This window comes from Doryrhamphus excisus, linkage group LG10 (genome assembly GCF_037039965.1).
Source record: "Doryrhamphus excisus strain RoL-2023G ecotype Guam linkage group LG10, RoL_Dexc_Guam_v1.1, whole genome shotgun sequence".
Classification (NCBI taxonomy): domain Eukaryota; kingdom Metazoa; phylum Chordata; class Actinopteri; order Syngnathiformes; family Syngnathidae; genus Doryrhamphus; species Doryrhamphus excisus.
Window position 1 is genome coordinate 6141960 of NC_136366.1, and position 27448 is coordinate 6169407.

The 27448-nt window shown below is 44.7% G+C and overlaps 1 protein-coding gene across 1 annotated transcript; it reads left to right on the top strand.

Moving 5' to 3' along the window:
• Positions 1-1128: 1128 nt before the first annotated feature.
• On the top strand, positions 1129-23272 carry smad7 (SMAD family member 7). The gene is made up of 4 exons (XM_058051622.2): positions 1129-2166; positions 2498-2551; positions 7308-7379; positions 22408-23272. The coding sequence occupies exons 1-4, from the start codon at positions 1695-1697 to the stop codon at positions 22944-22946; spliced, it is 1137 nt and encodes a 378-aa protein (XP_057907605.2). The 5' UTR covers positions 1129-1694; the 3' UTR covers positions 22947-23272.
• Positions 23273-27448: the final 4176 nt, after the last annotated feature.

Genomic DNA, 27448 nt, shown 5'->3' on the forward strand with positions numbered 1-27448 from the left:
TTACATGTTATGCTTTATGTGTTATGTTTTATGTGCTGTGTTATGTGTATCTGTTATATGTTGTTTTGTGTGTTATGTTTTTATGTGTTATGTTGTTTTATGTGTTGTGTTTTATGTGTTATATGTTATTATTATTTGTGTTGTTAATGTTAATAATAGTGTGAAGAAAGTAAATGAATTCTATAAAAAAGAAGAGATGAATAGGACCCCGCCACACACACACACAATTTTATGACAAGAATGCAGTTGTTATTTAACGAGGATAAAGTTGAAATAAACCAAGAAAAAAGTTTGAATTTGATGGGAATAAAGTTATGTGAGAAATGAGAAAGTCAAATTAGAAATATTGAAATCTGGTATCGGATTAAGATTAAAGTCATCATTGACCAAGAGTGTAAACGGAGCGACATTCAACTGTAAGTTATGGTGGAGTTATGAACTTGACAATCAACATCATACATGGCGGCCATGTCAGGGCTGGAGCCTCTTGGACACGTTCGACACGATCCGGACCGTGAAAAGTCTCATACCGAACACATGAGTCGGGATTTACGTATTGGCTCGTTTCAATAAACCGCGTCATCAGCCCTAACCGGAAGTGCACTTTGAGCGTGCCTCCTCGGCGTCCAGACGGGGGCAGCAGAGAGCGAGAGCGGTAGTTGAAACGTGAGCGTGTCCTTTTCGGTTGTTTTAATGTGAAATTAGTCTCGCAGGCTCACACTTCCGCTCCCGTGGGGGTTGCGTGGATGTTCAAGCACCGCGAGGACAGATTGGTCAATGTGCCAAGGTTAAAGACAAAAAGGTGGGCAGATTGACTGAAGCGCTCCAAATGTTACAATATTCTGGCAAAAAAGTCATTTTATGATATAAATACATAAAAAAGGTGATTTATCATTCCCAATTAAAGTGGAAAATGTCAATTCAAGGAGAACAAAGTCGTTTGGAAAGAAGAAATGGCCATTTTTTACAAAAAGTCCTCAAAGGAAAGCATTAGTTTATCTCGTTGAAGCTTTTAGTTTGACGTGCTCGTCCGTGTGTAATGTGTGCGTGCGCGCTCTCGCGGGCTCTACTTGACGTGTTGTTTTGCGCAGCAACACAATCGCATTTCTTGTGAAGCGACAGGGTGTCTAGACGCCCATGTGACCAGGCTTGGAGACTGGGCAAGGGCAGCGCGCACGCGCACGCACACGCACAAAACAATCCGCGTCACGCACACGCAGTTCTCCCCCCGCCTGTAGGGAACACACACGTCTGCTGCTGCTGCTGCCACGCATAAACTCTTCGGTGCGTGGAAGGAACGACTGCAGGCTTTCCACGCTGAAGGATATTTCTCTGCGTGGGCTTCTCTCGGATCTTGGGTGGATTCCTGCGTGGATTAAATGGGCCCACTTCCCCTCCTTGCCCGTAGCCGAGCTTCGGCTCCGCGGAGCTAAATTCCACACACGCGCTCCGCGATCGAAGCGATGTTTGCAAGGAACCGCTGACCGACCACCGCGGAGCTCGTAGCGGAGGAGAAGGGCTCCTTCCCCGGCGTCGTGCTGCAGCCTCGCTCCGCTCCTCCGCCTCCCTCCTCCTCCACCACCGCCTCCTTTTCAGGCTGCTCGTCCCCGCCTGGACTCGAACCCGGCAATCTTCATGATTTGCGGACACCATGCTCGTTTTTTAGCCGCGGAACCCTCATCATCTCGTCCCGCATGTTCAGGACCAAACGATCGGGGCTCGTCCGGCGACTCTGGCGGAGCCGCGCGCCCGTGGAGGGCGACGGGGAGGTCGGGGACAGAGGGACGCATGGCTCCGGGGGCTGCTGCATGGGCAAAGCGGCCAAGGTGGCCAAGTCCCACGCAGCCGGGTCGGAGGCCGAATTAAAGGCGCTCACCCACTCCGTGTTGAAGAAGATTAAAGAGAAACAATTAGAGGTGCTTTTGCAGGCGGTGGAGTCCAAGGGGGGAGCGCGGAGCCCCTGCTTGCTCCTACCCGGCAAAGTGGACGCCAAAGTGGGTCAAGTGTCTTACTCCCTCCCCATGCTGCTCTACAAAGTGTTCAGGTGGCCGGACCTCAGGCATTCCTCGGAGCTCAAGAGGCTGTCGTGCTGTGAATCCTACGGGAAAACCAACCCGGAGCTCGTCTGCTGCAACCCGCACCACATGAGCAGGCTCTGTGAACTCGGTAAGACTCGTTTCTTTTCGTTTTTTTTGGAAGCTCTTTCACCCACGAACGACTTTTTCTCTCGGAAATGTCGTCAACCGGCAGGACGGCTCACGCAGCCATTGTAGGTTTTCGGGGACTAAAAGGTGTAAGAGGCCCCCCCGGCTATCTGACTTTTGTCCCAGACGCTGATAGCGGCTCTCCTGGCGCCAGGCGGCCCCTTGTTTATCTGGCGGCCAATGAAAGGCAATAAGCCCGCCAGCCTGGGCCTCAGATCACCCCCCCTCCCCGAAGAATGACGACCCTTATCACAAAGTTGAGATCTTTCTCTCTTTTCTTCTTCTTTATGCAGAGTCTCCTCCTCCCCCGTATTCCCGCTATCCCATGGATTATCTTAAACCACCAGGTGAGCTCTCCTTCTCTTCTCTTCGTTGCACACGCACGATTGTTTTGAACTAACATCGGATACTAAAATGCGATTGTACGACAAAAAGTAGCATTTGACGTTAACTGTAAGCGGTAAAAGCGATATAAAACAAATGGTGGCCTGTCTTAACAACGCGACGCTGGCCACTAGTGGCCTGGCATGCACATTACAGTATTAGGTGTTCACTGTGTACATACTGTTGTATGCATGCCAGCTCGCTAGTTGGCGGTGTCGTACAACAACACTGCCATGTATCTTCTGCTCCAGGTGAGAAGAAGAGAATACGTTGTGGTGGAACTGAAAATAAATTGACTATTTTTTGTATATCATCAGTTTATAATTTGTTAAGAAGAACAAGGTTGTAATGTCGCAGACATAAACGTACACCTGCATCAATAACACGAGGGCGGCTTCACTGGATAACTAGAATACGGAATTTCACGGGAAAAACTAGTAAGGCACAAGAATAAAGTCGGAATGTTACCATAAAGATCCATTTTGGGGAGAATAGTTTTGGACCTCAGTAAGAATAAAGTCGGAATGTTACCATAAAGTTCCATTTTGGGGAGAATAGTTTTGGACCTTGATAAGAATAAAGTCGGAATATTATCATATGTCCATTTTGGGGAGATGACTTTTGGACCTCGGTATGAATAAAGTCGGAATATTACCCTAAAGGTCCATTTTGGCGTGAATAGTTTTGGACCTCGGTAAGAAGAAAATTGGAATATTACCATGAAAGTCCATTTTTGGAATAATAGTTTTGGACCTTGATAAGAATAAAGTCGGAATATTACCATAAAGGTCCATTTTGGGGAGAATAGTTTTGGACCTCAGTAAGTATAAAGTCGGAATGATACCGGAATAACATCTGCAATTTCACGAGGCTGTAATTTGAACCAAAAAATGTAGTGTTATATGTTGATTTTAGGAAAATAAAAGCATCAGTTTTTCCGGAAAAATGTGTGACTTTACGAGAGGCGGTCATCTTTCAAGAAAGTCCAAACTTTGTGAGAAAACTTAGTGAATTTCCTGGAACACAATCACACACTTATAAGGAAAAACGGTCGGTAATTGTAATTTTCCGAGCAAAAAGTTTCAATTTCACTGGAATGAAGTTGCAGTTGAAGAAGCCTTCATTGGCTGATGTGGCGTTCAAGTTCAACTTCTCTAAGTATCATGTAGCGTTGTGTTGCCGGAGACGTGTATTTAAACGGGTGTTGTGGTCCGCCATTGTTGTTCTGGTTGCTATAACAATGTTTTGTTTGAATGTTTGAACGTATTCGCCATCAAGACCGGCACCTTCTGACATGAACGCGGTGCTACGTGCAGGATATGTGCGTGTGCACACGCCATACAGGAAGCGGCTCCATGGTCTGTTGTGATTTATGGCAGCACGGCGTGGAGGCATTGAGACTGGCTGGCTGTGCACTTCTAGTGTGGCTGCTGGCCAGCTCGCTGTGATAGCAGCCTGCATGGCGACCGACTGTTTGTTTGTCTGTCTTCCACGTAATAACGCCACAGAGTAGGGGGGGTCTCTCTTTTGAAGATCGTCTCCTTTCGCCTCGTAACCCGATGGCGTCGTGACGCAACGCTGCTTTTTGCATCTTTGATTTGTTTGTTTGTTGGCTGCCGCCGTCGCCGCCTGCGCCAGACACCGGTTGTCACGTCGGTGCCAGAGAGCCGCAGCGGGTTATGTCATCGTCGCCTGTGAAGTTGCTTGTGACGGGTGTTACATTTCAGGAGCCACCGCGCCACACAAGTGTCACCTTTAATGTTGCGCTTTCCACGTAGGGTTACAAGCTGGGATCAACAAACTGCCGTCAACGTCTTTGGCGATTGGGGGGGGGTCGTGTGCTATTAGGGCACTTTTTGCTAGCCTCCACACGGATCCAGGAGTGCAATACCTAAGGGGCTCTGCCAGATGACGCACACATCAACGCTTTCATCATCTCTTCGTGCTCGAGCCGCAGTCATCCAAGCTTATTTTCGTGCTCTTTACAACTTTAACCACAGCAAATGATCAAAAATGTTGGCCACACTGTACTTTAAGGAGGGTGAAGTTATTTACAATAAAAGTACTAGAAAAAAGTCCTAATTTGACAGGAAAAATACTGCAGTTTGTTGAGGAAAAAATGTCATAATTTCACAGGGAAAGTCATGACAAGAATAAAGTAGCCATGTACTGTTTCCACTTTCCCTGTGAAATTGTGACATTTTTTTCCCTCAACAAACTGCAGTATTTTTCCTGTCAAATTAGGACTTTATTCTAGTACTTTTATTGTAAAATGACTACTTTATTATTTTCAAAAATGACAATGTCACCCTCCTAAAAGTACATTTTTGATCATTTGCTGTGGTTAAAGTTGTAAAGAGCACGGAAATAAGCTTGGATGACTGCGGCTCGAGCCGGAAGAGATGATGGAGAAAAGAATAAAGTATCCATTTACTGTTTCCATCATCTTTTCGTGTTCGAGCCGCAGTCATCCAAGCTTATTTTCCTGCTCTTTACAACTTTAACCACAGCAAATGATCAAAAATGTACTTTTAGGAGGGTGAAGTTGTCCTTTCTGAAAATAATAAAGTAGTTATTTTACAATAAAAGTACTAGAATAAAGACCTAATTTGACAGGAAAAAAACTGCAGTTTATTGAGGAAAAAAATGTCATAATTTCACAGGGAACGTCGTGACAAAAATAAAGTAGCCATTTACTGTTTCCATCATCTCTTCCTGCTCGAGCCGCAGTCATACAAGCTTATTTTCCTGCTTTTTACAACTTTAACCACAGCAAATGATCAAAAATGTACTTTTAGGAGGGTGAATTTGTCCTTTCTGAAAATAATAAAGTAGTTATTTTACAATAAAAGTACTAGAATAAAGACCTAATTTGACAGGAAAAATACTGCAGTTTGTTGAGGGAAAAAAATGTCATAATTTCACAGGGAAAGTGGTGACAAGCATAAAGTAGCCATTTACTGTTTCCATCATAAAATGTTAACATGAGATAATAATATGAGAGCAAAGTCATACAAATGTGAGTGATAATTTATTGGAATGAAATAAAGTTGGAATTTCACTGGAGATAAGTCGGAATGTTGGAATTTTGGGTGAACACTCCTCATTTTACAATGAAGAAATGTGATTTGACGAGAAAAGTTCAAAATGTCATCATTCAACATAAAAAAATTCACCATTTTCGGACCAAAGTAATCGTAGTAATTTACTGTTTCCATCATCTCTTCGAGGTCGAGCCGCATTGCCGTTTTTTTCAAGGTCGTTTTCACGCTCTTCACACGGAAATACTGGGGAAAAAAAAGTTGAAAGCTGCTTGGTGTAACTGAGCTACACAGCGATGGGATGAGTGGCGGTGTGTGTGTTTGGGGTGGGGGAGATGGGGGGGGCTCATTCAGTCCCGTCTGTCAGTGCTCGGGGTTCAAACAATGACCCCACGCCAGACGACCAGCTGGCCCGGGCCCGACAGCGAAAAAAAGGAGAAAGTGGAAACAATAGGAAGTCATTGCAGCTGCAGCTGTGGCCGTATAGACCACCGGCCCCGCCCCCTTCTCATTCTCCCTGCGTCCTATTGGTTAGAAGAAAGTGAGGCTAAAAAAACGGCAGCATCCTTGCAATTAAAGCAAAATAAGGAAGTAAATAGGAAGCTGGGTTCAGGAAGTGGTTATGCAAGTCTTTCCCGAAGAGATTCTCGATTGATGTGGGGGCGACAGGAAATGGTTACCTCGCTTGCTAGCCTCGACATCATCTGTCACACTTTTCCGCCATTGTTCGGACTCAACTGCATTTTAATGGGACACCGACGTCCCCCCAAAAGCCTCTAGTCATGTTTCCTATGAGGCACACTGCTCATGCTAGCATTGTTTTGGGACGGCGTTTTGTTTATCTGTTGGCGTTAGATGAAGAAGGTCATCACCAGGAAGCGGCCGCTGATTTATGGAGCAGGAAGTAAGGTCGTCAGTGTCACGGCCCCCCTCTCCGATGTAAATCGCCACCTTGTTTCAGCTTTGGCGGTGGGATATAATCCATGCAGTGTGTAAACCCCCCCTCCCCTCGCCCCCGCCGCCTCCTTTTTTTCAACCCTGTGGTCAGCTGTGAACTGTTGCCCGGGCGACCCAGGCAAGGCTTTGGCAGCCAATGAAAGTGCGGCAGGTTAGCCTGGACAGGCTGTATGCCCACGCCGCTTGTTAGCACAACCGCAGGCAGCGGCGGGTTGGCGTGGCGAGGCTTTTTTTTTTAATACCGCTTGTAGTCCCGAAGCAGGAAATACGTCTGCAATCTTACCTGTGTCATTTTCCAAACATTGTATTCCGATTTTGAGTTTTTCGGGCTTGTCAACGTATGGCACAGTTTTTATTCGGTGCTAAAGTAGGTTCACACATCTGTCAATCCTTTTTCGCGCTCAAGCCGCATTCAAGTAATGAGTGTTTGATCCGCGTACGTACATCACGTATCTTGGAAGCTAGGAGTAAGAAAAGGCAGTGCTAACCATTCTCCCGAAGCAGTGGATTATGGGAGATTATCGCGGCTGTAGAAAGCCTCTCGTCTATGAGTGCTCAGGCAGTTGAGAGCTCGGTCGTCAGCGTCTTCATTAGGCATTGATTTCAGCTCGGTGATTGACGGCGCCGCAGCTGCTGCCGCTGCTGCTGCCGCTGCTGCTGCCTTCGCGTCTCCGAACACGCAGACACGGCCGTAAATTCTAATCCTCCGTCTTTTCTCCAGATTCTCCGGACTCGGGACCTTCATCCAGTGAGACCGGGGAAACCACTTACTCGGCCCCCGTGGGGCTTTCAGGTAAAGACTCCCACTCTGCGCTCACACCCTCCACGTACTGCTCTTCTTCTTGTCTTGTTTTAGAAGACAAACATGTCGAGTGCTTTATGTGAGGCGGGGGCTGGGAAAGGGGGGCGGCAGGGGGGGCTGACTTTGTAGATGCTGCATGCGCAGACCCGCAGTGAGCTAGCTAGCTAGCGAGACACAGACGCCTTTCTTTCTTCCATCTCCCCATGCGGGACGTGTTTTGGGGCTTCCTCAGCTTTCCGCCCTTAATCCAGCCCCCCCACCCCCCACCCCCCGTTTGGCAGCCCTCCTGAGCCGGCGCCGTGTCCGCGGACTGCGGAATGAGAGAGAGAGGCAAAGCGTTATGCTTCGGGTTCAGATGGTTCCCATTACTGTTTTTTTTTAAAAAGCCTGTTTTATGTCAGTTGCTGTTCGCTGCCCATATTTCCACCACCCTGACCCCCGGGGCCCCCCTCCTTTGTTTGCCACAGTACAAGAACCCAAAACCTGCCTTGTACTTTCCATAAAGGTCTGAACAGTCCCTGCAGAGGCATGGAGAAGGTATAGGATGAAATAAGCTCTGATTCTTGCTACTCCTTTTCCGACAAGTTGAATTCTTCAATGTAGGACGTCTCCAAGTAGCACTAACTGGGGAACTAGGAAGGGCGCCCGACCTTGTTGGTGCCCCATGTTCCTGCACTCCTCTCTTGCTTTGCTCTAGTTCTGTGATGGGTCTCCTCAGCTCAGCAAATATGGCGCTCATAATTTCCCTGGCAAGTCTGGACCCCCACTAACACCCCCCACCCCAGACCCTCCCTCTGGGCCCTGACAAAAGAAACATGGCTCTCCCAGAAGGCCTGCCGCTGACCTTCTAGTTCCCTCAGTCACGCCCCCTCATTTTATGTTCTGTTCCAGAAAAGCATAGTGGAGTGGGGGGAAGGGGGGGAGTTTTTGGGAAGTCCTTGTTGACTGTGGCCGTGCTTTCTTAATCTGTATGTAATGACATTGTATTTGTTGGCTGTGGACGGGAAGGAAGGAGTTAAGCGAGCTGCGACAGTGACAAGGAAGGCAAACTAGGCTGCCTGCCAGGCTAGTGGCTCGCTCGCTCTCTCTCGCTCTCTCTCTCTCTCTCTCTCTCTCTCTGGCTCACGTCATCAGCTTGGAACCGAGCACAGAACAGGGAGAGATGGTGGGTGTTTGGCAGCGGCGGGCGGGGGGGATGGGGGGCTAGAGGCCTGGAGCTTGTGGGGGTGTTGATGGAGTGGGTTTTCAGTTGACCCCCCAAACCGATGAGAGAGATCACAATGAATTGTGAATGGAGACCTAGTACGTGGAAACTGGACTACCTCCACCAAGGAGCGCTACACCAAAGATTTGAACAGAATTCCTTAAAACCTCTTAGATGAGTTGGGAATTGGTCAATGGAAATGTCGTAGAAGCGAAACGCCAACCTTAGCCTACAACTTTGATTTCCAGTAGAAGATAGAAGGTGGCGAGTTCCAAATGAGGTTAGGGTTAAGGTTAGGGTTAGGTTTAGGTTTAGGTTTAGGTTTAGGTTTAGGGTTAACCCTAACCATATTTCAACTCGGTAAAACATCTTTTTGGTTGGTAGAATTACAGTAAAGCTACCAATTCCCTCTGGAGTTTCTATCGGGATGTGGATCCACCATTCAAAACCGCAGTAAGATTAGTCCACTTTTGTCCCGACATTTTCCCTCGTTTATCAGAAATAATTCCTGGACCTTAGACCAGGGGTGGGAAAATATTTTTCACGGGCCCAATTGAATTAACAAAATTGTCTGGGGGGGGCAGAACATATATTTAACACACACACACACACACTATTTTATGCTTATAATTTTTCTTGAATTATTTGCCTAATTGTATCTGTAAAAGTGTTATACTATCAGCTGTACGTCCGTTTTTTCAGGAGCACTTTAAACATCAGACCACATCAAACTATGGAATTTAATTTTAATTTTTTTAATTTTTTTGTCTCGTACTTCGGTACGTGACAAAAAAAAAACCCTTAAACCATATTAGGAAAGCAGGAAGTGAACAAATGTAACAGTTACTGATTGTAAAAGTACCAGATGAAGGGGTAGGATTTAATAAGCTTTGCTTCTTCCTACTCCTTTTGGACATGTGGAACTGTGAACTGATTAGTTTGAAGACTCTTCGTCCTTGTTGTTTTGTTGTTGTTTTTTTAATAATAAAAAAAAACAAGGATGAAGAGTCTTGAACCAGTCATGATGTGCTATATATATCACTATATTGACACTTACTATGGTACCCATTATGTCATAGGATGGTCATATCACCTCGTACTTCGGTACGTGACAAAAATAAAATTAAAACAAAAAAAAAAACTTAAATTATATTAGGAAAGCAGGAAGTGAACAAATGTAACAGTTACTGATTGTAAAAGTACCACATGGAGGGGTAGGATTTAATAAGCTTTGCTTCTTCCTACTCCTTTTGGACATGTGGAACTGTGAACTGATTATGTGATGCATTCAATTGTAATCTGATGCATGTTCAAATGAAGTAAAACCATTACCATTAATTAAAAAAAAATTTTTTTTTAATAAGACAACTGGCGGGCCGGATTCAAACACTTAGTGGGCCGCATTTGGCCCCCGGGCCGTAGTTTGCCCACCCCTGCCTTAGACATTGGGCTCTGCCTATGAAGAGCTTCAATTTAGCCTGGTTTAAGACATTCCAGCCTTGGCGGAGGTCTGTGTTCAACCGAGTGGCGTTCTAGTCCAGCTAGCGCCCACGTTGACTTCTGTTTAGAATTGATGAGGGCTTTTGAAAATTCTGGCGTCCGGCCCAAATATCTCTGCGAGCCTGGCATGACACAGGCGTGGGCGGACGTGTGTAGGTGTGCTGGAGCAAATCAAGTTGTCTAAAATTGGCAGATTCGGTATTGGAGTCTTGAATTGAAAGACAGAAGCACGTTGGTGACCGCATGTCGGTTGGTGGCATGCCTGCCCCGGTGCCGTCGGGGACTGACCCGGTCTGCCTGCCTGCCGCGTAAGAGGATCCAGTCTACTGCGGTGTCATGCCCCCCCCACCACACACACACACACACACACACACACAGATAGAATGACCCGGTGCGAGCCCTGGCACACGGCCCACTGTCACACATGCGCTTCCTCCCTGCCGCCGTTTAAATTTAGGCTCGGTTTTATTCCAGTCGCCTCTCTCGACAGCCTGTCTGCGGCCCGTCACGACGTCAATTAGTCATCCGCTCAATCCGCTGGAGGTCCAACCTTCATCAGTGGATTAAATTTAGTCCAGGGCTCCTCGGCTCATTAAATCAAACCAGCTGTCATGGCAACAACGGCCCCATTTTTGGGGGTATTTATATTCATTAATGACGGGAAGTGAAGTGTCACCCTTATAACCCAGTATCTTTTTTTTTTTTTTTTTTACCTCCCGGAAACTTACTTCCAGCCTGACTCCTGAACAGAGCGCCCTCAGTGTTCCAACTCTCTCTCGGCATTCCCGCCTTGTTTGGGTTAGCGGCGAGAGGAAAGGGTATGGGCAGGATATGACCTCATGTCTTTGAGGGAAAGGGGGAGAGGGAGGCCTCTTCTAAAAACACACAGGAGAAGCAGAAAGGACATGGATACACTATCTAACATCTTGCTAACGGCTACACTGTGGGGGGTGGGGGGGTCTCGAAAGTCACGCAAACATGATAGTTCCAATTGCTGTCATTCATGATGTCGTACAAGACGTTTGTGTATATTTTCAATTTTGACTTGACTTTTTGACTGTTACTTATTTGACAGCAAATCCGTTGATTCATAAGAGCCGATGCTGATTGCAACCGGGTAGTCCAGGTTTAGGAAGACCAGGATTGCATACACTGTGACTTGAACTATAACATCAACTCAATTGGCGGGGTCATGAGGAAGTGTCCAACATTAGCCACGTTTACATGAGGAGTTTTTCTCTTACCGAATGGGATCTTTCCGAAAGCAATGGTATACATGGAAAGGAATATTCCAATCGTGTGTCTAACATGCGCCGCTATAATCAACCAGAATAGTCAATGGGGCATGCCCAGTAAAGCGTAAACACCAACATCATGTGATACCGACTTCCTCCAGTTTTTCTTTCACTTGTCGGAATAACTCCGTATTGCCAGTTTTTCCTTCGTCCAGTCTTGAAATTTAGTTTGAATCAAAAACAAACTTTCCGCAGCAGTCCAGTGCCGATTGCTCACCTCCATTTTTTTTTTTTAAATCGAAGAACGTCTGGAGCTGTGTGTTACGTCATATCTCAGCATTCGCTGAAAGAACGCACCCGGGAACAGGAAAAGATAAAGTTCAATCTTGCTAATATTTTATAATTAAGCTCGGCACATGTTTTATATAGATATGTATTTTCTTTTTTTAATAAAACTGGACTTGTGAATGGCGTATAGAAGGGTTTAGATTCTGTTCCACAGATGGCGCTAATGCACACGAAAGCTGCTTGCCAACCGCCAATAAACAACAGAAGAAGGAAGAACACAGTCTGACAACTTTCCGATTGAGCGGGTACAAGATACCTCAATCGGATTGGGGAAAGGAATATTCCACCCCTGTGAATCCGATTATATATTCATTCGGATTGGCACTTTTCTTCCGGAATGAGGTGTATACAAAGGTTACATTCTTTCTGTTTGAGCAAATAACCCGAATGGAATTGGAATATTTGGGTCCAGGTATACGTGGCTATTCTCTAGACCGCATTGCTGAGTCAGCAGCGCCTCTGTTGTTTTCTTCTTACACCATAAGTTACGGTCCAGTGTTCGCCCATCCCACAAACTAGTCAAATCCACAACAGGAAACTAGACAAGAATTTCCAAAATAAGTGACATGAACTAACCAGTGAATTAGCTTAATTAGCTAGTTGAACCAACAGCACCTCTGCTGGTTGCAGCCAGGTACTACACAATGAAAAAGTACCCACAGCGTCCTCGCTAGTTGAAATGAAGCTTCTTGTGGTTGGCTTCTTTTTACACTTGTGTGGCAGTTATGGAAGGTTTTATGATGGTGATGGTGATATTCCATGTTTCCTTAAAGGATGCCCCAAGTGGAAGCAAGATGGCGTCTTTTGGGTGGAGGCTTGCGCTTTTGCTACAGCGTCCTCTGTAATTTGCGAGAGAGAGAGAGAGATATCCCGGGCACCGCTCCGAGTCAGGCCCCGGGATCTCTCATTACCCCCCCGCCCCCACTTCCTCTCTTTGCGAGGCAGCCAAAGCCGCCCCTTGGCCAAGGCGACTTCATTATGGTTTTTGGCCGTCCTCTTGTTTTCTCCACCCTGTGTCATTATGCTGCACAAATTGAAAAAACAGCCACCAATGGCGGGAGGAGGACGGAATGTGGGCCGCCGGTTCCTTTTCTGAATGTTCTCACATTTTTTGACTCGTCTTATGAGAGCAGCGTTACCTTTTAGCAGGAAAGGGGAGGATACCCCCCACTCCCCCCCTCCTCATTGGAAGCTATGCAAAGCTGGAGGGGAGCCCAGAACAAGATGAACATTGTTACTGTGGAAGCTGACATGAGGAAGGCATGACGGGATGAAGACGGAAATGGAAATACGTGCAGACGCATTCCTGCTGTGGATGTGTCTGAGTGCTCCGTTCCTGGTGCGTCTTCGCCCTGCAGCCTGTTCATTCATGTGTCCCGGACGGGGGAGGGGGGGAAGGAGGGTGCTTCTTATGTCTATCACACACACACACACCAAAGCAGGGCTCTTCAACTAAACATTTTCTAGTCAAAGATCTTCTACATAACAGGAGCACTCATGCAAAATGCTAGTCAAAGATCCTCTATGTGACAGGAGTGCTCTGCTGTGTTTAAGCAACTACTGCAAAATACTAGTCCTAGAGCCCCTCCATGCCTGTTTTGTAGCACCTACTGCAAAACGCCAGTCCAAGATCCTCTATATTCTCTGTGGTTTACTGTTTTTAAGCACCTAATCGAAAAACGCCAGTCACTTGATGGTTTACTGTTTTGAAGCACCTACTGCAAAACGCCAGTCAAAGATCCTCTACACATTCGGTGCTTTGTTTCGAAGCACCTACTGGAAATGCCAGTCAAAGATCCTCTATATACTCGGTGCTTTACTGTTTTGAAGCACCTACTGCAAAACGCTAGTCAAAGATCCTCTATATACTCGGTCCTTTATTGTTTTGAGCACCTACTGCAAAATGGCGTCAAAGATCCTCTATATACTCTGTGGTTTACTGTTTTTAAGCACCTAATTGAAAAACGCCAGTCAAAGATCCTCTATATACTCGATGGTTTTCTGTTTTGAAGCACCTACTGCAAAACGCCAGTCAAAGATCCTCTATACACTCGGTGCTTTATTGTTTCGAAGCACCTACTGCAAAACGCCAGTCAAAGATCCTCTATATACTCGGTGCTTTGTTTTGAAGCACCTACTGCAAAACGCCAGTCAAAGATCCTCTATATACTCGGTGCTTTGTTTTGAAGCACCTACTGCAAAACGCCAGTCAAAGATCCTCTATATACTCGATGGTTTTCTGTTTTGAAGCACCTACTGCAAAACGCCAGTCAAAGATCCTCTATACATTCGGTGCTTTATTGTTTCGAAGCACCTACTGCAAAACGCCAGTCAAAGATCCTCTGTATACTCGGTGCTTTGTTTTGAAGCACCTACTGCAAAACACCAGTCAAAGATCCTCTATATACTTGGTGCTTTATTGTTTTGAAGCACCTACTGCAAAATGCTAGTCAAAGGTCCTCTATATACTCTGTGCTTTACTGTTTTGAAGCACCTACTCCAAAACACCAGTCAAAGATCCTCTATACATTCGATGCTTTATTGTTTTTAAGCACCTACTGCAAAGCGCCAGTCAAAGATCCTCTATATACTCTGTGGTTTACTGTTTTTAAGCACCTAATTGAAAAACGCCAGTCAAAGATCCTCTATATACTCGATGGTTTTCTGTTTTGAAGCACCTACTGCAAAACGCCAGTCAAAGATCCTCTATACATTCGGTGCTTTATTGTTTCGAAGCACCTACTGCAAAACGCCAGTCAAAGATCCTCTATATACTCGGTGCTTTGTTTTGAAGCACCTACTGCAAAACACCAGTCAAAGATCCTCTATATACTTGGTGCTTTATTGTTTTGAAGCACCTACTGCAAAATGCTAGTCAAAGATCCTCTATACATTCGATGCTTTATTGTTTTTAAGCACCTACTGCAAAGCGCCAGTCAAAGATCCTCTATATACTTGGTGCTTTACTGTTTTGAAGCACCTACTGCAAAACGCCATATATACTGAGTCCTTTATTGTTGTCATTTAAAGGCCATATTTTTCCGGCAGGCGGCCAAGTAAATAATACTATAAAAAACACTATAACATATTACGTAATACGCATAGCCATAAAGGCAAAACACCATTTTTATAAAATCACAACAGAAGACGAGACTGGCTTTGCTGGTTGTCTGCTTGTTTTTTGGGTTTCCCACGGTGCCTGAATGCCACAAAGGAGTGGGCGTGTCTCGGTGCACATGTGAGTCAGCGGCGGCAGGCAAGATGTAATCTTAGGATGACATCATCAGTGCTCGCCGCCTGGCACCCTGCACGCGGCGGCGAGGTGGTGTTTATTTGTCCTGTCGCCCTGGGAAATCTGTGCGTGCGTGGTCAGCGTGATGATGGCGATGACGAGGTGTTGCAATAATAACTTGGCGCGGGGAAGAGAAGAAAAGGTTCTTCGGGGTTCTTCTGCTCGCTCTCCTGATGTCGAGATGGTGTTATCACTCTTGGAAAATTCCTGTTCCTTATCTCTTGTTCCTTCCCTCTCCGCCCGGTTGCCCGGATGCTTCTTTGGACGAAACGTCTGCAAGCCAGTCTGATTTTGGGCGCCCCTCCCCCGTTGTTGCCTTCCTGCCATGGGGGCTTATTTGGCTTTCCCTCGCTTCCTTTTTGAAACTAAAGCATACTGATGTTGTCTTACGAGGCCTTTTTGGGAATTTTGCCCATTATTCCCAATCCTTATGTGACACATGAACACACATTTCTTTCCCCATGTGCATAATAACACAAGAAAACTAGTTAATTTGAGCTAGCTAACAATGCTGTCATTGGGATACACGACTACGAAGCCCTGTAAAAAACTACCAGGGTTTGATATCCATGCTGTGATCATGCATTTGCACGTCCACTGTAGGGCTGGGACGACACGTCGATGACAAAAATACACAAGAACCTCACGTCGGTGCGTCGTCATTCAGAATTTAAAAAATGGCGGCAGTCACCACGGCATCAAATCGCAGTGAGAAGCAGGAAGAAATGATCTCGCAGTAGTAATGTCAAAAGTATGAGAGTACTTAAAGGTAACGATCGGGCGGTCTGTGACCTGTGCAGAATGGAGATTGCATACTACTACACTACCGCGATGCACCAGCACCAGGGAGATCTTTGTGTGGAGGAGCAGACTTTTCCTTGTTTGCAATGATTAACCCCGTCATTCGTCCAAACCACCAACGTAACTTTCGCACACAGAGCACGAGCCCACTCCAACACACCTCAGCAGACGCACGCACGGTGTGAGAGTGGTGGTGGAAAGCACCCAGGTGCTATTTTTAATTTTTATTTTATTTTTGTATTTTGATTGAGATTTGAAATATTAATTAATATATTTTTGTTATTGTTGTATTGTTCAATTCATTTTGTCAAGTTGTTAATAAAAATATATTGGTTTTATTAATGGAGATAAATTAGCTTTAATTGCTATATAGGTCAAATTATGGGGAGATAATCGATGGTCTGAAATTAAAAAAAAGATTTTAAAATTAGATTAATCGATGCATCGAATAACTATTTTCTAGATTAATTGATGACAAAAATAATCTTAACCCAGTTGCAGTATCTTGGAAATGATCGTCAAAATTCCCCAAAAAGTGCGCTTCCCCTTTAAGGACATTAATGAAAAATGGTAACATTTATGAAACAAAATGCATAATAGTATGTTTGAAGAGTCTCTTAAGTGCTAGCTACATGAATGTAGCCCTGTTTATGACCAATGACCAATTATAAAGTCATGTGAAAATCTGATTCTGAATGTTCTGAGCTTAAATTTTTGTTACAAGCAAGCACAAGTGAACGAGAACAGGCAGAAGACAAATCTGCCTAGCAACAGGAAAATCAGTCCTGCTGACGTTGTTTTCAAATCTATTTCCTTTATGAAGTTTTTCATGAATACTCCTTTTGTGCACCACAAGCTAAAACAAATAAGGCCTGAAATGTGGCATTTTCTCCTATTTTTAATTTTTTATTAGGCTGGGAGGCACAAGTTCCGCCTAGCAACAAGAACCCGCGATCAAGAAAGCTAATCCTATTTTTGTGAAATTTTATGAATGAGCGTCACTTTTTGGTGCCTAGGTAGGAACCAATCAGGCCTAGTCGTGTTCACTTGACAAATATCCTTTGTTTATTATTGGTGCAGTTAATTACACACTGTGGCTAACACAGCTAGCGCAAACTGATGGATGTATGGATGGATAGATACTGTGGATACTTTAAATCTGTAAAAAGCTACAGTTGTAAATGTACAAAAATATTGGGGTGTCCAAAACAGAACCTTGGGGTGCGCCACTTGAAGGGAATCATGAATGCTTTTCGGTGACAAGCGAGACGTCTGCCGTGGAACAAAAGGAATGTCTCCACAGCACGACCCTTGACCTTTTGGAATAGACTTTCACCGCCCTCCTGGCTACGGAGAGGGTGTTGACTTAGAAAACAAGGCGTCGCCAAGAGTCTTTCCTCCACCACCACCACCCCCCCTTCCAAGTTGTTTCCTTTGCGTCTTTCCCATTCCATTGCTCAGCTGCTGTGTGTGTATGTGTGTGTGTGTGTGTGTGTGTGTGTGTGTGTGTGTGTGTGTGCGCAGTGACTACACACATACGCATAGATGCAAAGATTGTGTGGATCGATTGGCGACAGCAGTCCTCAATAGTTCCAAATGTCCACAGTTGAAGGGTGTTGCCTCAGGACGGTGCCGAGCCGGCCAAAGGTGTGCGTGTGCTTGTGCGTGCATGTGTGTATGTGTGGAGTCGCACAAAGGATAATGATTAACCTGTACAGGCTGCGCCGGGACCCAGCCCCCATCCCTCCGTTGTAGACGTCCAATTGTCTCTGCTGGCTCAGCGTCCTCGCTTTAAAAATTAAATCTCCAGCTTATCATGTTGCATTTATTCACAGAATGTCTTTGTCGTGGAACATATGGTAATTATCCAATTATCTGTTAAATTAGCCGATAAAAAACATGTTTGGGCCGCTAAAATGGCTAACCTGCACGCTCCCACCAGCTGCCTTTTTATGTATTTAATGCAAAAAGCATCTAAACAAGGCCTGATGAATGACGCACGCACAATCTGCCACCTAAAGCCACACACTACCCGTCTTTTTTCCACTCTATGCTAGCTATGCTAGCTTTGATGATTGACACTGGGTTGGATAAAAACAACACCGTACATGCAGAGAATGTGTGTAGTATTGTTTTTTAACAGCACAGACTGTGTTAAGTGACTATCTTGGGCCTAGCAACCTGTGCTAGCAGCTAGCTCCTAGCTAAAATACACCTGTTTGTCTCAGCTAGCTTAGCATCTACTTTTTAGAAATGCTCAAATCTACTGTGTTCAGTGACGATCTTGGGCCTAGCAACCTGTGCTAGCGCCTGTTGTTGCTACGCTACTGGTAGTAGCTAGCTCCTAGCTAAAACACGCCTGTTCGTCTCAGCTAGCTTAGCATCCACTCTTTAGAAATGCTCAAATCTACTGTGTTAAGTGACGATCTTGGGCCTAGCAACCTGTGCTAGCGCCTCTTGTTGCTACGCTACCGGTAGCAGCTAGCTCCTAGCTAAAACACGCCTGTTTGTCTCAGCTAACTTAGCATCCACTCTTTAGAAATAGTCACTTAACGCAGTAGATTTGAGTATCTTGGGCCTAGCAACCTGTGTTAGCACCTCTTGTTGCTACGCTACTGGTAGCAGCTAGCTCCTAGCTAAAACACATTTTTGTCTCAGCTAGCTTAGCATCCACTCTTTAGAAATGCTCAAATCTACGGTGTTAAGTGACTATCTTGGGCCTAGCAACCTGTGCTAGCACCTCTTGTCGCTACGCTACCGATAGTAGCTAGCTCCTAGCTAAAACACGCCTGTTTGTCTCAGCTAGCTTGGCATCCACTCTTTAGAAATGCTCAAATCTACTGTGTTAAGTGACGATCTTGGGCCTAGCAACCTGTGCTAGCACCTCTTGTCGCTACACTACCGATAGTAGCTAGCTCCTAGCTAAAACACGCCTGTTTGTCTCAGCTAGCTTGGCATCCAGTCTTTAGAAATGCTCAAATCTACTGTGTTAAGTGACGATCTTGGGCCTAGCAACCTGTGCTAGCGCCTCTTGTCGCTACGCTACCGGTAGCAGCTAGCTCCTAGCTAAAACACGCCTGCTTGTCTCAGCTAGCTTAGCACCTACTCTTTAGAAATGCTCAAATCTACTGTGTTAAGTGACGATCTTGGGCCTAGCAACCTGCGCTAGTGCTTCTTGTTGCTACGCTACCGGTAGCAGCTAGCTCCTAGCTAAAACGCGCCTGTTTGTCTCAGCTAGCTTAGCATCCACTCTTTAGAAATGCTCAAATCTACTTTGAAACATTTTGAGCTCATTAATTCAGGCTGTAGCCTCGAGGGCTGCAGACGACTGACAGGCGCAAGAGAGGTTGCCAGATGGCCTCGAGACTTCAGACTGCCCGGCTAGCCAGATTATCCTCGGTGGACAAGGAGGGGGACGGAGACGTTTAGGCTCAGGCGGAGCAGGTGGACTAATGACGTCCAGACGGAAGACGCTCAGGCAGACAACACCTATGGGTGCCGCAAATAGCGTCAGACTGTAAGACGAGGATGAGGATGTCTTCCAAAATTGACTTGCAACATGACACGTCCCCTCTTCCTAACCACCCCACCCCCACACCAACAACCCCCCCACCACCACAGTGTGTGTTGAGCATGAGGTGCAAGCCTGTCGGCTGTCAGGACAAGCTGTGAACACACTCCTGATAGGGCCGCATGCCACAGACGGAGGAGTGCCTGTATCGTTTTCCTGTGGGGTACCTGCGGGCGGGCGGACCCCCCTTGGGCCAAGTTTCAATCCTGGTTCAGTCAGAAAATATTTTTTTCTGGTTAACATTTGGGGCAAATTAACACTTCATATTCTGTTTGTGGCTTTTTATGTGTGAAAATGGGGGCCGGGGGGGTGGGGGCATGCCCGGTGTGTCGTCCTGAATAGCAGGGCTGCGCTGACAGGCTCAGACAGGCAGCCTAGCTCTAATGACCTCTGACGCCAGGCCCTGTCTCTCCTAGCAATAACAAACACACACTCCAGTTTGGGAGGTGGACCCCCCCAGGTGAGTGCCCCCCACCGTCGGGGGCCCTCCAAGCCATCACTGGCGACTTGTTCCGTCTCTTATCTAGAAGACATATACTTTTTCTTCCCGCTAGTCTAAAAAGGTAGAGAGCCGGCTACTTAGCGCCCCCGCACCTCCACATGCCCCCCCTCACTCTGTGCCCCACGAGGATGGATTTACGATAAACTCCCCAGGGCCCGGCTCTCTGACAAACTTCAAAGAACACAGCTCTGCTTGTTTTATGGGAGGCTTTTCAGTCGCCACTACCCCCTCCCCTAAAACTCCACCCCCCCTCTTTCCGCCCCCCAGCCCCAGCTTCTAATGAAGCCTAATGACAGGCCACGGTGGGGCCGCTCGGACCGCCACAAGATCCTGCTGCATTAGCAGCCGCAGTTTGTCTGCGGCGGGACCCTCCAAATTACCGCTTACGTACGCAGCTACTTCTACATGAAACGAGGAAAGCGGGGGCAGGGTGAGGGGGGGGGGGCGGCCCCTGTTAGTCTGCTTCAGAGGAGGAAGTCGATCCGCATACAAGATGCCGCAATTAGCCGAGAGGATGCAAAAGTTCCAACTATGTGCTGCCTCCCACCTCTCTAGGAGCGGACGGCGGGAGTCGCTGCGGAATAGAGATATGAGGAGGCGCGCGATCGGGAAGGGAGAGGGGGGGGTGTATTGGAAATTGGAACTCGGCCAATGCTACGCTTCAATTTTACGCTCAGGAAACTTTAGCCTCGTTGAGGCCTTGCTTGTTTGAGACCACCACCACGTGTGCTCCCCGCCAAGACTCTACGAGGGGAGGGGCTGTTTATAGCAACGTTACTCAACTCCTCCCCTTTTGCAAGGAATGATTTCCTGTAGCACGCGGCGAGATGATTGAGATGACGTCAGCGCATTGTTGGCCGCGCCGCTAACGAAAACACGAGCGAGCCAGACAGAAGATGAGCGCTTTAATGCCTCGGCAAAATGTGGTGCGTGTGGACGCTTGCCTGCCCGGCGTTCTCCCAAGAATTCCACCAGAAAAGAGAGAAGGAGTAATAAATGTAAGATCAGGTGTCATTGTTTTAAAAAGACTTGTTGACGTCTTCATTTGGTTGCGATGACGGCGTAGGAATGCCGTCGGTGACCCCAAGGCCCCAGACGGGGGCTTATAGACGGCTTGGAGCTGGCTTCAATTTTCACACAGGAGTTTATATTTGAGCCGGAAACCAACACGTGTTACCTCTTTGCCGACGGAGGTGAGGAAAAAACAAATGTCCCGTGTTCATTTTCGAATGAAGAAATGCGGGTTTAGTCACAACAAAAATAACCAGAGCCATCTGCTGCTTTTAAAGACATCACGTAACAATTAGTATTAGTATAGTATAGAGCCGGAAACCAACACGTGTTACCTCTTTGCCGACGGAGGTGAGGAAAAACCAAATGTCCCGTGTTCATTTTTGAATTAAGAAATGCGGATTTAGTCACAACAAAAATGACAAGAGCCATCTGCTGCTTTTAAAGACATCACGTAACAATTAGTATTAGTATAGTATAGAGCCGGAAACCAACACGTGTTACCTCTTTGCCGACGGAGGTGAGGAAAAACCAAATGTCCCATGTTCATTTTCGAATTAAGAAATGCGGGTTGAGTCACAACAAAAATAACCAGAGCCATCTGCTGCTTTTAAAGACATCACGTAACAATTAGTATTAGTATAGTATAGAGTATAGAGCCGGAAACCAACACGTGTTACCTCTTTGCCGACGAAGGTGACGAAAAACCAAATGTCCCGTGTTCATTTTCGAATTAAGAAATGCGGGTTTAGTCACAACAAAAATGACCAGAGCCATCTGCTGCTTTTAAAGACATCACGTAATAATTAGTATTAGTATAGTATAGAGCCGGAAACCAACATGTGTTACCTCTTTGCCGACGGAGGTGAGGAAAAACCAAATGTCCCGTGTTCATTTTCGAATTAAGAAATGCGGGTTTAGTCACAACAAAAATGACCAGAGCCATCTGCTGCTTTCAAAGACATCACGTAACAATTAGTATCTGCTGTTTTTAGGCATGTACTCCACAAATGCTAGTCAAAGGTCCTCTGATTTTTTTAGCAATGTTCATCAAAGATCCTGAATGTGACAGGAGTGCTTTGCTGTACCGCAAGAACGGTGGTCTGTCCCAGGTTTTTGAAGTGGACCCGCATTGTGTTTGGCTGTGTGCCATGTTTGGTGACACTATTTTTCATTCATTCATTCATTTTCTACCGCTTATCTTCACGAGGGGTGCTGGAGCCTATCCCAGCTGTCTTCGGATGAGAGGCGGGGTACACCCTGGACTGGTGGCCAGCCAATCACAGGGCACATATAGACAAACAACCATTCACACTCACATTGATACCTATGGACAATTTGGAGTCGCTAATTAACCTAGCATGTTTTTTTGGAATGTGGGAGGAAACCGGAGTACCCGGAGAAAACCCACGGAACATGCAAACTCCACACAGATATAACCGAGGGTGGAATTGAACCCTGGTCTCCTAGCTGTGGGGTCTGCGCGCTAACCACTTGATCACCGTGCAGCCGACACTATTTTTGGTAACCATCCCTCTCATGTTCCCTGTCACAGATTCCCTGGCCATACAAGAGTCCGGAGACCGGGCCCACTGGTGCGTGGTGGCCTACTGGGAGGAGAAGACCCGCGTGGGGCGCCTCTACTCGGTCCAGGAGTCCTCCTTGGACATCTTCTACGATCTACCTCAGGGGAACGGTTTTTGCCTGGGCCAGCTCTGCTCGGACAACAAATCTCAGCTGGTGCAGATGGTCCGCACCAAGATCGGCTACGGCATCCAGCTGACGCGCGAGGCCGACGGCGTGTGGGTGTACAACCGCAGCTGCTACCCCATCTTCATCAAGTCGGCCACACTGGACAACCCGGACTCGCGCACGCTGCTGGTGCACAAGGTGTTCCCCGGGTTCTCCATCAAGGCGTTCGACTACGACAAGGCCAGCAGCCTGCAGAGACCCAACGACCACGAGTTCACGCAGCAACCGCGCACCGGATTCACGGTTCAGATCAGCTTCGTGAAGGGCTGGGGACAGTGCTACACGCGGCAGTTCATCAGCAGCTGCCCCTGCTGGTTGGAGGTCATCTTCAACACGCGGTAGTGGCGGCCGAGTCCCCCCCCACCCCACCCCCACATCCTTTTTTTGTTCCAGACGTTCAAACAGAAAGTTATTGCAAAAAGTTCCCACAAGAGACTTTCTTTAACAAGAATTCATAAAAAAATAAGAGGCAAGAAATGTATTTTATGTTATATATATATATATATATAAATATATTATTAATTGTAAATATGAAGACGTTTTATATGCATCATTATTTATGTATTGTGCAATGTGTTGATGAGAAAAAGAAAATAAGATGCACTTTGCTTAATATAAATGCAAAACAAAGAAATGCCAAAATAATAAAAAAAACACAAATATTTCATGCTGTTGCTGGTTTCTTGAAGACCCTGTCAAAAAAATATACTATGATTTTTCAACAATGATGGTTTTATCCTATGTGTTACATTTTTTTTTTTACATATTTTTTATCAAATATTTAGTTGCTATTATATATATATTTATGTACACTATATATACTGTGTTTATTTCAGATTTTCTATTTTGCTCGCTTATTTATTAACTTAGTTTTAACAACTCAATTCAGCTCTTGTTTTCCCCAAATTATTCAGCCTTCTAATTGGCTGTCCTGCAAATATTTTGGTTTATTTATTTATTTTTATTTTTTTTATATTTTTTTCTAATTTTTTAAATTTTAATTTTATATAATATAAATTTAACAAAAAAGAATAAATTTAATATATTTTGACCTTAATTGTATTGTTTTTAAAAAAATATCAATTCAAAAGCTCATTCCTGAATGTTCTGAACTCCTGTCTCCACGCCAGAGAAGGGGTGGCCATCTCCACGGATGTCATGACCTCCTTTAGACAGCAGATAAATTGATACTGCATCAACAGCGCCTCTGGTGGTTGTAACCAAGTACTACACTCCAATTTGTCTTGAAATCAAAGGCTCCCTTTCTCGTTGGTTGGGAGCTATTTCGGGAGCCTTGTCATTAACCAGGGGATGACATCACAACTAGGAAGCGGTGGCGGGCAGTGACGCATTTCAGGAAACGACAAAGTCAACACAAGCACCCCCCCCCCCTGAAATGATCGAAGAATTCAATGCCACGCCCGGAGGAAATGAGCAGGAATGAAGGGGATAATGCAAGACGACGACCCACTCAAGTCACACCATAATTGTGCTTGTGTGTGTGTGTGTGTGTGTGTGTGAGTGTGTGTGTGTGCAGGCCGGTCTGGGCCACGTCCTGTGGCTTGGTCAGGGGTGTCTGTGAAGCGGATTACTCGAGTAAGCCTGCTTTACCCACATCTACTGTCTCCAAGACCTACATTCACAAGACCTACTTTACATGACACGGCGCTAGCTCCTTTCTATTCTATGGACAATTTCCATAAATGATGCATGTCATATCTGCAGCCGATGTCTACATTGCTCTTCAAAGATCCTCTATGAATTTTAAGAGCACACGTAGTTCAACATCCTTTACATGACAAGACATTTAGCTTTTTTTAAGTAGCTACTGTCAAGTCAAAGATCTTCTATAACGTGAGTGCTTTGCTGTTTTTAGGAATCTAGTACCAAATTGCCAGTCAAAGACTGACAAAGGAGTGCTGTGCTGCTTTTAAGGACCTGCTGAAAAAGTTTGTATACAACAAAAATGCTTTGCTTTGCTGTTTTTATGGAATCTGCTGCAAAAATGCAAGTCAAAGATCTTCTGTGTTATTTTTAGGACTCTTCTACAACAACGTGTGTGTGTATGTGTGTGTGCAATAGTGGTGTATCCATGACTTCCCTGAGACCGGATGACCCCACCCCCGCCCCCGCCAATAATGCCACAGCATCTCCACATGCATGAACACCAAGCCGGTAAAAGCAAGCAGCAAAGCACCACTATGTATACCACAGGGCATCCTGCTGTGGCTTCACATGGTGATGCTCTTTATCTACGATGACAACACAACGGGAGCTTCAAAAAGCATACATTGTAAAATTATTTTAATAATAATAATTAAAATAATAAATAATAAATAATAAATAATAAATAATAAATAATAAATAATAAATAATAAATAATAAATAATAAATAATAAATAATAAATAATAAATAATAAAAATAATGAAAATAATAAAAATAATGAATAAAAATAAATATAAATAAAATAATAATAATAAAAAATAATAATATTTTAATTATTATTAAGACAGACAGAATACTTTATTAATCCCTTTGGGATTCCTTCAAGGAAATTGGCAAATATTCAATGTTTAAAATGTTGATCTTTACATGATGCAACTACGGTTTCATCACTTCAGTCTGACCAATAAATGTCACATTATAAATATATAAAGAAATATGCACACACATAGAATAGTGATAGTAAAATAAATTGTAATATTTCATATCAGATAGAATTACATTTTCAATCAATTCAAACAGATGAGACGTTCAAGGATCACTGCTGACGTAAACATCCGCTTGATTGGTTCGAAATAAACTCATATAGGTGTCCGGGCCTTTGCCTGCTGGGCCTGATATAGGTGCCCCACCCCTATTTGCTGTATTTATACATCAAACACTCATATAGGTGTCCGGGCCTTTGCCTGCTGGGCCTGATATACGTAGGTGCCCCCCCCCCCGTTTGCTGTATTTATACATCAAACACTCATATAGGTGTCCGGGCCTTTTGCCTGCTGGGCCTGATACGTGAGGTGTGTGTTTGAATTCCGGCACACTTGCCATGCATGCTGGGATGCCGGCTTGCCAATAGACAGCCCCCACGCACCCTCCTCTTCCTGTTCCCTAGAGGGGGGAGGGATAAGACTGGCTAACTGTCTGCTGCCAGCAGGAGGGGAGGGGGGTGGTGCTGGTGAGGGGGGGTCAGGCCATGATTACAGGCTGGAAGTGTCATTCGGGGGTTGTGGTGTGTTGGGGGGAGGGGGGGGGGTTGGGGCAATTGAAGGCAGCCTCAGTCACTTCTGGTATTCTCATGCTTATTTTGCTGCCCCCCCCCCCCAGGCATGTCTGACTGTCAAGCATCCAACTTACTATCACTCTCACACACACAAATATGTCATGGTTTTGTTTTTTTTTCTTTTTTTTGTGCCTTTCCATTTTTCCACGCCATTTTTCCGTGTTAAATGAACATATGTGAAGTTTCCTACATTTGACATCAACTGACACATTGGCCCCCGGCCATTTTTTAAATGACAACCATTCCAGTAGCGGCTATTTTGGACAATTTAGGCTGATCCTTCAAGGCACTCAGACTACTGTGTAGTATGGCTATATAAACATATATAAACGTATGTAAACGTATATAAACATATGTAAATGTATATACATATATAAACGTATATAAATGTATGTAAACGTATGTAAATGTATCTAATTGTATGTAAATATATACAAACGTATGTAAGTGTATACAAATGTATGTAAACGTGTATATAAACCTGTGGAAATGTGTATAAACGTATGTAAACGTATATAAACATATATAAATGTATGTAAACATATATAAACACATATAAACGTATATAAATATATATAAAAGTATATAAATATATATAAATGTATATAAATGTATATAAACATATATAAATATATATAAAAGTATATAAATATATATAAATGTATATAAACATATATAAACATATATAAATATATATATAAGTATATAAATATATATAAACATATATAAATGTATATAAACGTATATAAACATAAATAAATGTATATATATAAACATATATAAATGTTTTAAACATATAAAAACGCATATAAACATATACAGCTTCACGTTTTCACCACCCACCACCTGCAAAAATCCCCTCCCTCCAACTCTGGCATTTTATGCCATTTTTGGATGCTTCTGGGGCCCCTGTTGAGTGTGTATGTGGTTTCCCCTGTTTTTTTTACCAGAAAAGTGCATTAAAAACAAGTTTAAAAAAACAAAAAAAACGACATACTAACCCCTTACGTTTTTTGTCAAAAATTACAAAATTCAAAACTGGCGTTTTATGCCATTTTTGGATGCTTCTGGGGCCCCTGTTGAGTGTGTATGTGGTTTCCCCTGTGTTTTTGACCAGAAAAGTGCATTAAAAACAAGTTTAAAAAAACAAAAAAATGACATACTAACCCCTTACGTTTTTTGTCAAAAATCACAAAATTAAAAACTAGCGTTTTATGCCATGTTTGGGTTCTTCTGGGCCTCCTGTTGAGTGTGTGTGTGTTTTTTCCCCAGTTTTTTTTTTTTTTTACCAGAAATTTGCATTAAAAGCAAGTTGAAAATAAAAAAAAACAACGATGTACTAACCCCTTATGTTTTTTTTTATCAAGAATCACCTCAATTTTGTGATGCTTCTGGGGCCCCTAGTGAGTGTGTGTGAGGTTTCCCCTGTTTTTTTTTTGTTCTTTTTTTTTTTTTTTTTTACCAGAAAAGTGTATTAGAAGCAAGTGGAAAAAAAACAAAAAAAACCCAACAAACTTAAGTTTTTTGTCAAAAATCACCGCCCTCAAACTTTGGCATTTTATG